General features: G+C 35.0%; 1 protein-coding gene and 1 non-coding gene across 10 annotated transcripts in view; both read left to right on the forward strand.

Moving 5' to 3' along the window:
• The window catches only part of PRPF39 (pre-mRNA processing factor 39), a 31,474-nt gene extending 15,924 nt beyond the window's left edge, over positions 1–15,550 (forward strand). For 8 of the 9 annotated variants that reach the window (XM_063792895.1, XM_001151081.6, XM_063792896.1 and 5 more), the window contains 10 exons: positions 2,507–2,674; positions 7,419–7,584; positions 8,385–8,492; positions 9,586–9,750; positions 10,064–10,190; positions 10,519–10,787; positions 12,274–12,458; positions 14,143–14,217; positions 14,454–14,574; positions 14,817–15,550. In XM_063792895.1, coding sequence (XP_063648965.1) covers positions 2,507–2,674; positions 7,419–7,584; positions 8,385–8,492; positions 9,586–9,750; positions 10,064–10,190; positions 10,519–10,787; positions 12,274–12,458; positions 14,143–14,217; positions 14,454–14,574; positions 14,817–14,873 — 1,441 coding nt within the window. In that variant the 3' untranslated portion in view covers positions 14,874–15,550. The remainder of the gene's footprint in view (positions 1–2,506; positions 2,675–7,418; positions 7,585–8,384; positions 8,493–9,585; positions 9,751–10,063; positions 10,191–10,518; positions 10,788–12,273; positions 12,459–14,142; positions 14,218–14,453; positions 14,575–14,816) is intronic. The other variant, XM_063792893.1, reaches the window with a different exon arrangement.
• On the forward strand, positions 10,853–10,938 carry LOC112205503 (small nucleolar RNA SNORD127). The gene has a single exon (XR_002939453.1). It is a non-coding gene; the product is annotated as a small nucleolar RNA SNORD127 (small nucleolar RNA).
• Positions 15,551–15,561: the final 11 nt, after the last annotated feature.

The following is a 15,561-nucleotide window of genomic DNA, read 5'->3' on the forward strand; positions in this document are numbered from 1 at the left end:
GATCACTTGAGGTCAGGGGTTCGAGACCAGTCTGGCCAACATGGTGAAACCCTGTCTCTACTTAAAATACAAAAAAATTAGCTGGGCATGGTGGCAGGAGTCTGTAATCCCAGCTTCTCAGGAGGCTGAGGTAGGAGAATTGCTTGAACCTGGAAGGCAGAAGTTGCAGTTAGCTGAGATCGTGACATTGCACTCCAGCCTGGGTGACAGAGCGAGACCCTGTCTCAAAAACAAACAAACAAAAAAACAAAACACAAGCATATGGAAGCACTGTGTGTTTTGTATGGGGCATTGTCAGTTGGCCTATGGTGTTTCACAGTAGTGTAATCATGTGGCCACTCTTTTTTGCTGGTGGATTCCCAGTGATAGTAACTTTATATCTTATTCCTGAGCCAAGCAGTTTGTTTAGAAAAGGATAATTTTATTTACTTGGGGAATGGACACCTAGCTTCTGAAATCCCCATAGCTGGGTGGGAAAGTTGAAGATTTCTCACGATTCATTAAGTATTCCTTCTTCTAAACGTTCTGTCTTCATTTCATTACCTTCTTGTCTTCTTCCCCTTTTCTCCATACTTTTTTCAGTGTCTGGTTAATTTTCTGAATCATTTGGGGTTCTGTAGGGACAGTAACATCTATTTTATTCTTTTGAAAACCTTACACCAAATATGCACATGCATGCATGCATAGACACACATGCTCTTCAATCTTTTATTTCTATATTAAACATATTTCCTCCAATGTTGGTATGTTTTTAACTTTGTTTATGGTGTCTTTTATCATATGGAGTTTTATTTTTCCTTAATGTGCTTCTGTTTTAATTCTTACTGGTTCCTGAGTTTTGTGCCTGTTTTACCAAAAATATATAAATCCTGTATTTTGTTCTAACTTTTCTATAGTTTTTTGCTTATTCATTTATCTGAATTTAATTTCTATCTGTCATGAGATAGACATTAGCCTTTTATATACTCCCACTGTTGAATTAAAATATCTCCTATATCATACACCAAATACTCACACACATTGATCTCTTTTTTGTTTTATTGGCTCTGTACTGTTCATCCATTTTTCTGTTACCTGGCCAGTGCCAAACGTGTAATTACTATAGCTTCCTAGTTTCTTATATTATCTTTCAGGAAAATGCCTGCTGCATTATCCTTTTACAAAGTCATTTTGCATTTTTGTATTCTAGATGAATAGTAGAATTTGATTTTTTCTTGTTCCACTCAACATTTTTTAGCGCTTTATTGAAATTGTGTTAAAATTGTGGGTTAACTTAGGGGAGTGTAGTTTTATACTTTTTAAAAATCTCTCTTGAATGTTAGATACTTATCTTGAAAGTATGTATCTAAAAGCTTTATCCCATTGGAGTATTAAATCCAGTGATTAAAATTGCTTACAGAAATCTCTTGACATGACTAGGTATTTTAAAATACTTTGTAACAAACTTTTTTTTTTTTTCTTTGGAGACAGAGTCTTGCTCTGTCATCCAGGCTGGAGTGCAGTGTTGAGTGGTGCAATTTCAGCTCACTGCCACTTTCGCCTCCCAGGTTCAAGTGATTCTCATGCCTCAGACTCCCGAGTAGCCCGGATTACAGATGTGCACCACAACGCCTGGCTAATTTTTGTATTTTTAGTAGAGATGGGGTTTCGCCGTGTTGGCAAGGCTGGTCTCAAACTCCTGGCCTCATGTGCTGGAATTACAGGTGTGAGCCATCGTGCCCAGCCTGTGATAAAACTTTAATGATAGAATTTTAGAATTGAGAGGGGCTTTTGAGAGGTTTAAAGTATATGTATACTTTTTTTTTTTTTTTGAGACAGAGTCGCGCTCTGTCACCCAGTCTGGAGTGCAGTGGTGCAATCTTGGCTCACTGCAACCTCCGCCTGCCGGGTTCAAGCAATTCTCCTGCCTCAGCCTCCCAAGTAGCTGGGACTACAGGCATGTGCCACCATGCCTGGCTAATTTTTTGTATTTTTGTAGAGATGGGGTTTCACCATGTTGGTCTTGAACTCCTGACCTAAAGTGATCCTCCCGCCTCAGCCTCCCTAAGTGCTGCGATTACAGGCATGAGCCTGTAATCATGCCTGTAACCATTTCACCATGCCTCATGAAAATATTCTTAAATTGAGATAAAATTTGCCTCTCTTTAACTTCCTACTTGTTTTAATTTTGTCTTCTGTCATAAATCAATCTATACAACAGACATTTCAGATTTAACAAATACTTACATGTCTACTCTTACCTATTTGCAATGTGTACATTTTGTATTTAATTTTCTATTTGATAAAATTACATAAAAAGTACATTTATCTATTCTCTTTGTTTTCTCACTCTTTTTAAGCAGCTGTTGTATGCTTTCTGTTGTTCTGTCTACCCTTTAATCCCTATTTGCATAGGAAGCAGTTGAATATAATTTTTGAAGTTAGCATTATCTTCTAAATTTAGAAATAATATTTTAAAAGTGATTTTATCTTGGAAAGATAACTTAAGAGTAATTTAATTTTTCAGAACTTTTGAGCATGCTGTTCTAGCTGCAGGAACAGATTTCCGTTCTGACAGACTGTGGGAAATGTATATAAACTGGGAAAATGAGCAGGGAAACCTGAGAGAAGTTACAGCTATATATGATCGTATTCTTGGTATTCCAACACAGCTGTATAGTCATCATTTTCAGAGGTAGGTGGGAAATTCTGATCATTGAAACATCTTTGATTACTCAGATAGTTGGTAATATTAAGTATTATAATTATCTTGAAATGTTATGTAAGCTTTTATTATGTGGAAAGAGGAATAAATTTTGTTGCTAATCACAACCTACATGCTTGCTTTTGACATTTTTTCATATGCCTTATGAAATGTTTAGAAATTTTACTGTTTTTAGATAGAAGTTTCTCCTTATTCATTTTAATGGATAAAGAGAAACAGGAATTCTGTCCTGTCTAAGGTAGTTCAGAGTAATGAAGGAATGAGAAAATAGTACCTAAGTTGAGTTATTTATTTATGGCATTAAATTGACACAGTGCCTGGCACATGATAGATGCTTATTTTTTTTGAAACTTAATGATTTGCTAAATATACATTATTGCGATTGCTATAACACCTTATATCCAAAACAGTGAAGGATGCATTTTATATAAGTATCTATTTTCAAACACTCAGGTATCATTCCATTTTAATTTTCTAACATGATTTTTCTGTTACAATTGGTATCCTTTTATTTTAATGATTACTGTTAAAACAACTAATTCTGTGTGTCATTATTTTTGTGTTCTGTTTTCTGCTTTATTCAGAGTATCCCATCAATAAGGATCCAGAAAGTCTTTCTGAACGAGTATGAGGACTGTGTCTTTGCTTTTAAATTGGCATGTTTTCTATTTTTTGTTATAATTTTTATGAGTAGTATTGTATAAACTTAGTATTTTCTATTTTTTGTTATAATTTTTATGAGTAGTATTGTATAAACTTAGGTACTTTTTAAGTGAGTGATTTTCTAAATTTTTTTTTTAGTACCAAAAGTAGAAGACTTTTATGAAGCATTTGTAAAGTACTAAGGATCAATGTGCTAAAGGTAGAAGTTATACAGACTCAGGTTAGAAATAGGAAGCATATAGATAGGAATATTCTCTCTGCTCTTGATGAAATAGAGGAAGCAGGCAGGTTTCTAAGGTATAACGACCTAGGAAGACACTTGCTGAAAGACGTTAACACAAGTAAGAATTGGCATATGGAAATGCTTGGTAAATAGTTACCAAACACATAAGTACAAAAGTACTTAAATTACCTGATGGGCCAAAGAGGGTGTCTTTTCATAGACTAGTTCTTCTGTGATTTAAAGTATAGGAAAAATCTATGACTACAAGAACTTTACTGATGATGGAAAAAAAATATGTGTAGGAAACACACATAGCATTTTCTATATCCCAGACACTGTGCTGAGTGCTTTGTAACTCACTTAATCCTCCCAGTAACCCAGTGAGGCAAGTACTATTGTTCCCATTTTATGAAAGGGGAGACACAGGGAGATTAGCATATTTATCTAAGGCCACAGAGTTTGTAAGTGATTGGAAGCTACTTGGAACCTAGACAGTATGGCCCTGAAGTTTTTGATATGTTCTCCTACAAATCTTTTTTATTTCTAAATAAATATCCCACTAGGCTTTTATTTATTTATTTTTCTTTAAGTTGTCAGTTACCCTAGGCTTTTAAAAATGCATATATACTTACAATAGATATTAGTGGGATTATATTACACATACTGATCTATAATCTGATATTTTTCACTTAATGCATTTAGAACCACTTTCCTTATCAGTTATAGTGAACTCACAAGTAGTCTTTATGCAGTTCTTATAGTTTATATAAGTTAATTCACATGACTAACTGCTTTGAGAACCACTGAATTTTTTTTTTTTTTCCATAACACATGCCTCTTTCTTAAAGTCATTTAATTAGCATTTGCTGTGTACCTGTTGATAGGCTATTTAAGTTGTAGGAATGAAGGCCCAAAGAAGCCATGTGTAAATAGCGTTGCCTGTGAGTTGGTCAGAAGGATAGAGGAGGAGGCGTGTGTTAAAAAACATATTCTAAGTGGTATACAGTAATAATGGAAATATTTTTATTGTGCTTGTGCATTAGGCTTGTACCATTGGATGTACCCTGCACATTATCTCTGAGATAATGTCTAATTTAAAACCTTCTTTAGCATGAGGACTTTGTGATCTGGTCTAACATCCAGGTCCAATCCCTGGTGGTTCCTGAGCTCTAGACACACCTAAGTCTGATAACTTCCCAAAGGGCAGTGTTGTTTTATATCTTTATGACTGTAATACCTTTTCGTCTTTCCACTTGTCTAGTGGACTTATATTCCCTGAGACCACACAGTTTTGTGTCTTCTCTGTGAAATTTTCTCTGGTTCACCTATATTGAGATACCTAGTCTGTTATTTGTGCCATGACTTTACCTACATTTATTTACATTTATATTAGCACCAGTAACACTGCTTTGAATTTATGTCTCTTATATCCTCAACATGCCTGTCAGTTTCTGAGGCTTAATTCTTTGTATCTCTAATATTTAGGAATAGAGCTCAATATATATTAGGCACTCAGCCAGTCTTTACTGAATAAATGTTAGCTTTATAATACAAAAAACTGCTGAAAAAATACTGCTTAATATTATGCACATTTTGTCACTGTTTTAAAGAAGTTGTTACATGATGTAGCAATCAAGTCATTTTAGATTTATGTACTGTATGTAGTTATTTTGAAATTTTACCTTAAGTTTTTAATTCATTTGTTGACAATTCTGAGTTTTAATATTCATCTGTAATTAAATGTTTTTTCATACTACATATTTGAGAGTTACTTCCTTATTTTTAATTTTTTAACATAAGGCAATCTTTGTTAATTTTTTTCCACCTGGTGCTGAAATGGGCCATTAGCCTCTGTATCCATTGACTTTGCAAAATTTAAATTAGATTCCAATGTTATTTATATACTTTTTTTTTTTTTTTTTTGAGGTGAAATCTCGCTCTGTTGCCCAGGCTGGATTGCAGTGGTGCAGTCTTGGCTCACTGCAGCCTCCACCTCCCAGGTTCAAGTGATTCTCCTGCCTCAGCCTCCCGAGTAGCTGGGATTACAGGTGCCCGCCCCGACACAGAGCTAATTTTTGTATTTTTGGTACAGATGGGTTTCAGTGTGTTTGCCAGGCTGGTCTCAAACTCCTGACCTCAGGTGATCCGCCCACCTCAGCCTCCCAAAGTGCTGGGATTACAGGCGTCAGCAGGCGCCCGACCTGTTTGCTTACTTTTTAGTAACATTTCTGATAGTAGTATAGAGGTGGGAATGGGAGTTGTGAGACTAGAGGCTGCAAGGTCATTTTATGTTTATCCAGCTTAAAAGTCCCGAGGTGATGAACATGTATTTAAAAGGTACAGTCAGTAGGACCTGGTATCTAATGTAAATGAAAAGCTAGGTGGAAGAGATTGAGAGATGTAGTGGTTGACAGTACCATTAATCAATATTAGAAATGCTGAGGGTGGCGGGGCACGGTGGCTCACACCTGTAATCCCAGCACTTTGGGAGGCTGAGGCAGGTGGATCACCTGAGGTCAGGAGTTCACCAGGCTGCCAACAAGGTGAAACCCCGTCTCTGCTAAAATTACAAAAATTAGCTGGGCATGGTGGTGCGCACCTGTAATCCCAGCTACTTGGGAGGCTGAGGCAGGAGAATTGCTTGAACCCGGGAGGTGGAGCTTGCAGTGAGCCAAGATAGAACGATTGCACTCTAGCCTGGGCAACAGAGCAGGACTCCATCTCACACAAGAAAATAAAGAAAGAAATACTGAGGGTGTTCATTTTCAGATGAAGATGCCATACTTATTTTAAAATATTTCATATTTGAGGTTCCAAAGGTATATTCAAATTGTGATGGTGTAGATATTTTAGCTCCTCAACCTGGTATTTTTGATTAAAATTTGTATGTATACAAATTATTGCATGTTTTTATAAAATAGTGAAATGATATTTTTTTCAAAAATCTTTTTATAGATTAGCTTAAAACTAATCCACATTTCTTTGTGCAGAGTATTGGCAGTTGGATATGCTAATGTGATTAGGAGAAAGGTTTGGACTTGTGTTGTAGTTTTGAGAGTCATCATGGTATACTTATTTCAAGCTGTATGAATGAGATTGGCCAGAAGTATGTATTAATAAAAATAGATGAGAACCAAATGGAGAGTGGAATACTTGGGCATAGTAGCATTTAGGGCAGGTAAGAAGGGGAATAAGACATAGAGCAGCAGTCAGAGGCTTGGAGGACCATACTACAAAACAAGTGTCCATTTAATTTTATATATGAGGTAATTGATAATCTTAATTGGGCAGTTTCATTGGATTTTTGCGTACTCACATGTGGATGAGGAGTATTTGGGAGGTGGGAAGGAAATGCTATATTTGTTGGTTATTTACAAGTGATCATTTAGAATTTAAATATGGATTACAATATTTAATTTTACTGTAACTTTTATGTCTTCGTAGTAAAATAGATTCTATGACACACAAAGAATAGGTATTATCATCTTATTTTACAATTGAGGAAACTAAGATTTAGAGAAAAGAAAAACTTCCCTTAAGTCAGATAACCAGTAACAGACAGAACTGAGGTTTGAATTTATGCCCGTCCATGCCTTCTCCATTCCACTGTAAAGGTAGGAAGAAATTGAAGATGTCTATAGACTGTATTATATGGTAGTGTTTTATCATATATGGTAGGATTTTACTATAGAAAAGAAGGAGAAAAGGTATGATATTTTGGTTTCTTTTTTAAATCAAATCCTTTGAAAGAGTAGTATATAGTAGGAATCTCAATATGAGATCTAAAATTATGATTCAAATACATATATTTTTATTGTCTTCCTTTAGATTTAAAGAACATGTACAGAATAATTTGCCTAGAGATCTTTTAACTGGTGAACAGTTTATTCAGTTGCGAAGGGAATTAGCTTCTGTAAATGGTCATAGTGGTGATGATGGTCCTCCTGGTGATGATCTACCATCGGGAATTGAAGACATAACCGATCCTGCAAAGGTAACCAGTCTTATTCTAAAGTTCGTCAGTGGCCAGGTGTGGTGGCTTATGCCTGTAATCCCAGCACTTTGGGAGGCCAAGGTAGGCGGGTCACCTGAGGTCCGGAGTTTGAGACCCATGTAGGCAACATGGTGAAATCCTGTCTATACTAAACATACAAAACTTAGCCAGGTGTGGTGACACATGACTGTAGTCCCATCTACTTGGGAGGCTGAGGTGGGAAGATTGCTTGAACCTGGAAGGCGGAGGTTGCAGTGAGCTAAGATGGCACCACTGCACTCCAGCCTGGGCCAAAGAGCAAGACTCCATCTCGGGGGGAAAAAAAGGTCTTTAGTGCAGAAGAAACTGGACCTGTTATCCCTTGACTCCATGAGTGGCACAGTGATCACTTATATAACTGGCCATTTACCCAGTGACTTGTAGCTTGTTTGAAGTTAATTTCTGATTAAGGCAAGTGGGGATTTAGTAGCTTGTATGTATAGATTTAAGGTAGAGAGAATCTATTTTACTACAAGACACCCCAAAAAAAACTTAGCTTAGAAGGAATATTTTGCCTAGGTTGTGTATCTACTAGCCCAATTTAAGAAAAAAAGAAAAAATATGAAACTGGTTAATTAGGAAGTTGTGTGATAAGTTTTAGTGTTGTTAATTGGATTTTGCACATAATTGCCAACAGTTAAAAATCTACCACTATTCTAAGACTAAAATATCTGTGAATAATACTTAAATATAAGCAGTGATATTGAAAATTTTCAGTATACAGTTTGTGAGATTTATTTTTTTCCCTGTTTCTTCCCAAGCTAATTACAGAAATAGAAAACATGAGACATAGAATCATTGAGATTCATCAAGAAATGTTTAATTATAATGAGCATGAAGTTAGTAAAAGGTGGACATTTGAAGAAGGTGTAAGTGTTTTTGTTTTGTAATAGTCTTTAAAATACAAAGTAGGAATAATTTATTTTTCTTTCAATTTTGATAGTACTATCTCTGTTGTAACTTTATTTTTGCATATTTAAGCCATAACTTCAGATGTTTGTCTCATTTATTGTAATCATTATCAGTTTTTCCATTTTCCCTGATGAGTTTTAGAATGTTTGAATTCAGATTTACTTGAATTGCAAGATATCTGCTTAATCTGAACAATTTTATTCTAATTGTTCAATTTTTAAAAGTCAACTTCTTGGGGTTATACTTTACATACATTACAATTCACCCATTTTAGGTATATAGTAAAATGAGGTAATTTCCCACAGTTTTAATTCTTTGGTTTTTTTTGACTGCTTTACTGAGATATAATTCACATGCCATATAATTCACCCATTTAAAGTGTACAGTTCAATAGTTCTTAGTATATGCACAGATATGTACAACCATCACCACAGTCAATTTTAAAACATAATCACCACCTCAAAAAATAACACCTTAACTTTTAGTTGTCACTACCCCTACCTCCTCAGCTGCGACCCTCTACCCCCAGTGCTAAGATACCACCAACTGCTTTTTGTTTCTGTAGATTTCCCTATAATGGCCTTTCATATGAATGGAATCTTAGAATATGGAATCATTTCACAGATGTATGTATATACATTGTAGTCATCACAGCAATCAAGATACAGAACTCTTTTAGCACTCCAAAGGTCCCCTTGGCCCCTTTCCAGCCAGAGTTCCCCTCTCCACTCCTAGCACTAGGCAGCCATTGATCTGCTTTCTGTCACTATGGTTGTTCAATTTTAAAATATTCAACAAAGTATAAAATGTTCTGTACATTAAAAAGCATGTAATTGGCAAAATGGCAGAATAGAGAGAAAATGTATTATTTCATTTGTTTGTAAAGCTTAAGGAATTTAAGGGTTAATTTTAAAAGTTTTTTAAATTATGAAATATGATTAAAAATTTTAATTATCAATTATATTTAAAATTATTTGTATTAACACTGTACATGTGCATATTTTGGTGATATTGGTTTACTTTCATTGGCATGTTACAATTTCATTACAGATTAAAAGACCTTACTTTCATGTGAAACCTTTGGAAAAGGCACAACTAAAAAACTGGAAAGAATACTTAGAATTTGAAATTGAAAATGGGACTCATGAACGAGTTGTGGTTCTCTTTGAAAGATGTGTCATATCATGTGCCCTCTATGAGGAGTTTTGGATTAAGGTAAGAAAATCATGTGCTCTTAAACTTGAATATATTATAAACATTGATCTAGTGACTAACCTTTTTTGTACTTCTGTTGAATGTTGTTCATATAACTATATCTGTTGCATTAGGAGATGGTCTGCTTGCAACCAGATTTGACTGCTGCATATGCCAACCTCGTTGCCTCTCTTCGTCCTTCCTTACAGAAACTAGTCTAGTGGTTCAATAAAGGTGCTGAATGGGTTTAAAAATAGAATTTTATCGTTCTGTCACAAATTTAATGGCTTGTTCAACTGTAAATTATTCAGTATTTCCTCTTTTCTGTATGTAGTATGCCAAGTACATGGAAAACCATAGCATTGAAGGAGTGAGGCATGTCTTCAGCAGAGCTTGTACTATACATCTCCCAAAGAAACCCATGGTGCATATGCTTTGGGCAGCTTTTGAGGAACAGCAGGGTAAGAGTGGAGATATTCAGTTGACATTTTTGAGATTTTAAGTTATTTCAGGAAACAGTGACAAATTGAGTGGTAAGGGATGGTGTAAAGCAGAATTTGGCAAACTTTTTCTCTAAAGGGCCAGATAGTAAAAGCCATGTGTTCTGACTTTCAGGCTTTGTAAGCCACTGTAGCCCCGAAACAGCCATAGGCAGCGTGTAAATATGCATGGCTGTTTCCCATTATTAGTTGCTGGATTTAGCCCATGGGTGATTGTTGCCAGTATCTGGTTATAAACGTTATTTTGGTTGTTTAAACCAAAGCATAAACATTTAATTACTGTTTCTAGGTAATATTAATGAAGCCAGGAATATCTTGAGAACATTTGAAGAATGTGTTCTAGGATTGGCAATGGTTCGTTTACGAAGAGTAAGTTTAGAACGACGGCATGGAAATCTGGAAGAAGCTGAACATTTGCTTCAGGATGCCATTAAGAATGCCAAATCAAATAATGAATCTTCATTTTATGCTGTCAAACTAGCCCGGCATCTTTTCAAAATACAGAAAAACCTTCCAAAATCAAGAAAGGTGCTTTTGGAAGCAATCGAAAGAGACAAAGTATGCATTTGTATTTTTAAGAGTATCTTCTATTAAAAAAACCAGTGGTCAGTGTATTTTCACTGTGGCAACTGTGATGAAAGATTTGGTCTGTATGTAATATATTTTATTACTAAATGAGGACAACAGTCCCTCTAAACTGATGTTGCCATTTAAAAATTTTTTTCAAATTGTTTTGAATTAAAAGTTTGAGACATTAAGATTATTGGGTTAAAATTGTTGTAGACATTGTGATACTTTATATTTTCCCTTTAGAAATTATCAACAAATTTACTGATTACTAAGTAGAACAGAGGACTTGGGAGAATACTTCATAAACAAAAGCATAGGCGTTGCCTATGTTGTAAGCACATTTAGAAGTGAGATGATTTTGCTTCTCCATAGAGTACTTTTTATGTATCAATTGAAAAAGGCAGTGTATAGGTAATAGGTAATTTCTCAAGTTTTAGGATTTTAGTTATTGCCAGGTCTGTTTAAGATACAGATTTATAGCAGTTTGCTTCTAGCTGCAGTTTAAGATGTTTATCTTTTTTTTTTTTTGAGTCTGTCGCCTAAGCTGGAGTGCAGTGGTGCCATCTTGGCTCACTTCAACCTCTGCCTCCTGGGTTCAAGTGATTCTCCAGCCTCAGCCTCCCGAGTAGCTGGGATTACAGGCATGCATCACCGCGTCCGGCTGATTTTTGTATTTTTAGTAGACACAGTTTACCATGTTGGTCAGGCTGATCTTGAATTCCTGACCTCAGATGATTTGCCTGCCTCGGCCTCCCAAAGTGCTGGGATTACAGGCGTAAGCCACCGCACCTGGGCTTTTTTTTTTTTTTTTTTTGAGACAGAGTTTCATTGTCACTGAGGCTGGAGTGCAGTAGCGTGATCTCAGCTCACTGCAGCTTCCACCTCCTGGGTTCAAGCCATTCTCTTGCCTCAGGCTCCCAAGTAGCTGGGATTAAAGGTGTGCACCACCACGCCAGTTAATTTTTGTATTTTTAGTAGAGATGGGGTTTTACCATGTTGGCCAGGCTGGTCTCAAACTCCAGACCTCAAGTGATCCTCCTGCCTTGGCCTCCCAAAGTGGTGGGATTATAGGCATGAGCCACCACGCCCGGTTAAGATGTTTATCTATAGTTGTAGTAAAGATTTAAATTATTTGAAGCATAGAGATTTTTTTTTTATGTTTTGTTTTCTAATTGTCATGGTAGGTCATGTCATACTAAATACAAGATAGGATATAGAGTTTTAATTTACTGTCATTGAACAATTTGCATTGTTTAGGAGGTACTAGGATGATCAACTGATTGAAAAATTCATCAGTGTGTTAATGAATTTTTTCACCCCTTTAGATATATGCTGAAAACATTTAGCATGAGTTGTATTTTAATACAATTTTCAGTATTTTTTCATATTGAGACATAAAAACTAAGGCATTTTAAATATCTGTGCTCTAATAAAAATATTTTAGAAATATTCATTGATGCTGCTTTTTACACAGGAGAACACAAAGTTATACCTCAATTTACTTGAAATGGAATATAGTGGTGACCTCAAACAAAATGAAGAAAATATCCTAAATTGTTTTGACAAAGCTGTACATGGTTCATTACCTATTAAAATGAGAATTACATTTTCTCAGAGAAAAGTGGAATTTCTTGAAGATTTTGGTTCCGATGTTAATAAGTAAGATATTAGTTATATTACCTATTTGAATGATAAATGAGCATTGATATTTTTGTATGGGGATTTGATGATTAGTATAGATTAATACATTGTTAAATTTTAAAATGTTCGCTTAGTTTACTTTTTCCTCAGATATATATGGGGGTAAATTCAATTTTGTAAATGTATATGTACTTAACAGGAAGGCATAAGGTTTGTCTTTCCTTCAAAACTGTTTTCCCAATTTTAGAATGACAATTTAAACCATGACTGAATGAGAGAAGGCAGGAAGGAGCAATCCTGTGAAAAGGGAAATGGGATAAGGATTGAACCCTGAAACCCAAATATTTAATATATAGGTCAATAAAGATGGATGGGATTAATCTCCAGTAGGAGTGCTATTTTCTGAGATTGGAGAAGAGGATGGATATGGTCCCACAGAACATGCCTAGTGGCCTCATCTTCCTTCATTGTAAAAGCCGAAAGTTGAGGATGGTTGAAGAGAATGCTCCGGTGGATTTGGGAAAAGGACAAGTTTAAGATTAAATTTACTAAGAGTACAAATATTGGCTAGAGCATTGCTGAAGTTCCAGTCTTACCTGATTCTAGTAAGGAAATACACTAGTTCCTGTTAGGCATGTGCCTTTTATGATTATTCTCATTTAGATTTCTGTTGAAACCACTGTAGATAAACTGAGAATTAGTTGTGTCTGGGTGTTTGTATATGTGTGTATATATTTTTGATGGCTGTGTAAAATTTCAGTGCAACTAATATAACAGCTAATGTTTATATTAGTGTATTTTAATGTATTAATGTATATATTTGCGTGCTTGGCATGATGCCAAATGTTTTATATTAGCTATCTTGCAGAAAATTCATAGCAGTAGAATGAGGGTGTAGGGTTCTGTTCTCTTAATAGATGAGAGGATTAAACAGAGATTAGGCATTTTTTCTGAGGTCATGTAGCTGTTATCACATTGTGGAGCGAAGACTGAACCTACTTCAGAGTTTCTGCTCTTAACTGCTTGTGTGCTGTGTATTTAGTGTCTTATGTTTACACTGAAGAAGGTACACAAAAGATGAGATATGTAATTCTAGCTTCTAGTCTAGTTGAATGATATGATTAACAGGAAATAAGTAAGTGTATGAGGTAGCAAATAACTGCTAGGAGGGCTGTGATGTCTCTGGATCAGAATGGATTTGTCATGCTTCATAGAGGAGGTTGGGCTTCATTTAGTTATTACTGGATTCTGATAAACTGAGCAGAGGACACAGTGGCGGAAGCAAGTTGAATCTCATCTAAAAGTAACATCTGCTTGATTGGAGGTTTTTGTGAAGTAGTGGAAGTGTGATCTTGACTGTGTTGTGCATTGAAAGCTAGACTGAATTGATAGCACATGCAGTAGGTAGTTGACAGTAGTAAGCTATTGGAATTTTGACCAGTGATGTTAAATGACATTATTTTAATTTGGTAAAAACAGGCAGACAAATCGGAGATTCAACACAAGTGTCATTTAGTCCATTATAAGTATAGGGAATGGAGTATCTGAGTATCAGGACTATGATTTTAGTAGTAGAAATTTTAAAAATAAAGGAGCTGCTTAGAAATTTTCTTAGGCGGTTTCCTAAGTAAAAACAACTTTAAATATTTAATAAAGTTTGTTTTTTGTATATTCCAGAGGATATTTTTTTCTTTCCTTTCAGGCTTCTGAATGCTTATGATGAACATCAAACACTCCTGAAAGAACAGGATTCTTTAAAAAGGAAAGCAGAAAATGGGTATGTCACTTTTTGCTAAGTCAAGAAGGCGTGCTTCATTATGGAAATGCCTTCAAAGACAAATGTTTTTAAGTGTTACTTTTATGTTGTAATTTACATACTTTATTTTCATGATTTGAAAAAGTCTTGAGTGATTCAGAACTTCAGTAAAACAAATAAACAGATAACATTCATCTATTCGTTAAAGTTCTTACCTGTGGGAGTTTTGAAAGTTTCCATTCTGACGTTTTATATAGATCAGAAGAACCAGAGGAAAAGAAAGCACATACAGAAGATACAACTTCATCATCTACACAGATGATTGATGGTGATTTACAGGCAAACCAAGCTGTATATAATTATAGTGCATGGTATCAAGTGAGTCTGCATAATTATAATTCTTTGTTCATAGATGTTATTAGCATAAATTAGGATAGTTTCTTTTTTTTAAAAAAAAGTTTTTGTTCCAATTGTGTAATACATTCTTTGGTGGTTAAGTACTAGAATTTTAGCAGTGAACACTTGCTTGTTTTCTTAAACATACCTGCTTTAATTATACTTTTACATATGGAACTCTGCCACAGTTCTAATATGCTAACATACTTACTTTTTCCTTTCAGTACAATTATCAGAATCCTTGGAATTATGGACAATATTATCCTCCCCCTCCAACCTGATGGGAAAAATGTAAATTTCAAATGCAGTGTGTGAAAAGTATGAAATTATTATTTTTTTTAATGAGGGATGTAAACAGTATAAGCTTGTTGTATTTGATAACCTGTCTTCCTTGTTTCTGCGTAACATGATTTGTTTAGTAATAGGGGGAAAATGTCAATTAGTAGCTTACCACAGATACTGTTTCCTACCATTTATAAAATTTACTTTTTATTGAAAAACTATTTTTTGATTTTTGCATTAAGTGGTCTAGAATTCTTTTGCAATGCATTTGCAACAGAATTTTGTAGCCTTAAGGGGTAGGAAGAAAAACCTGACTGCAAATCATGTCAGTGTAGTACAAAATTCTGAAAACACGTAAGGGCTGGTTATTTACCTCTTTTTTTTTTTTTAAAAAGGACTTTTAACCTTTGCTGACAAGGTTTTGTCTGTTTCAGTTATACTTGTGAATTGTGATCTAACTGCAGAAAGGATACACTATTAAAATACTTTGCCTTGGAATAGATTATAAATGAGAAAATGGAATGTTTGCATCCCTTTAAAAATGAAAATCATATCAAAAGTATGTTGTTTCAGGAGACTTTGTATTTAGAATATTCATGTAAAACTTGTGAACAAGCTTTCATTTTGATCAAACTGATCTTCATTTTTGTAATAAAACGGAAGACTCATCCAGTAATCGTTTATGAA

This window comes from Pan troglodytes, chromosome 15 (genome assembly GCF_028858775.2).
Source record: "Pan troglodytes isolate AG18354 chromosome 15, NHGRI_mPanTro3-v2.0_pri, whole genome shotgun sequence".
In the NCBI taxonomy this organism is placed as follows: domain Eukaryota; kingdom Metazoa; phylum Chordata; class Mammalia; order Primates; family Hominidae; genus Pan; species Pan troglodytes.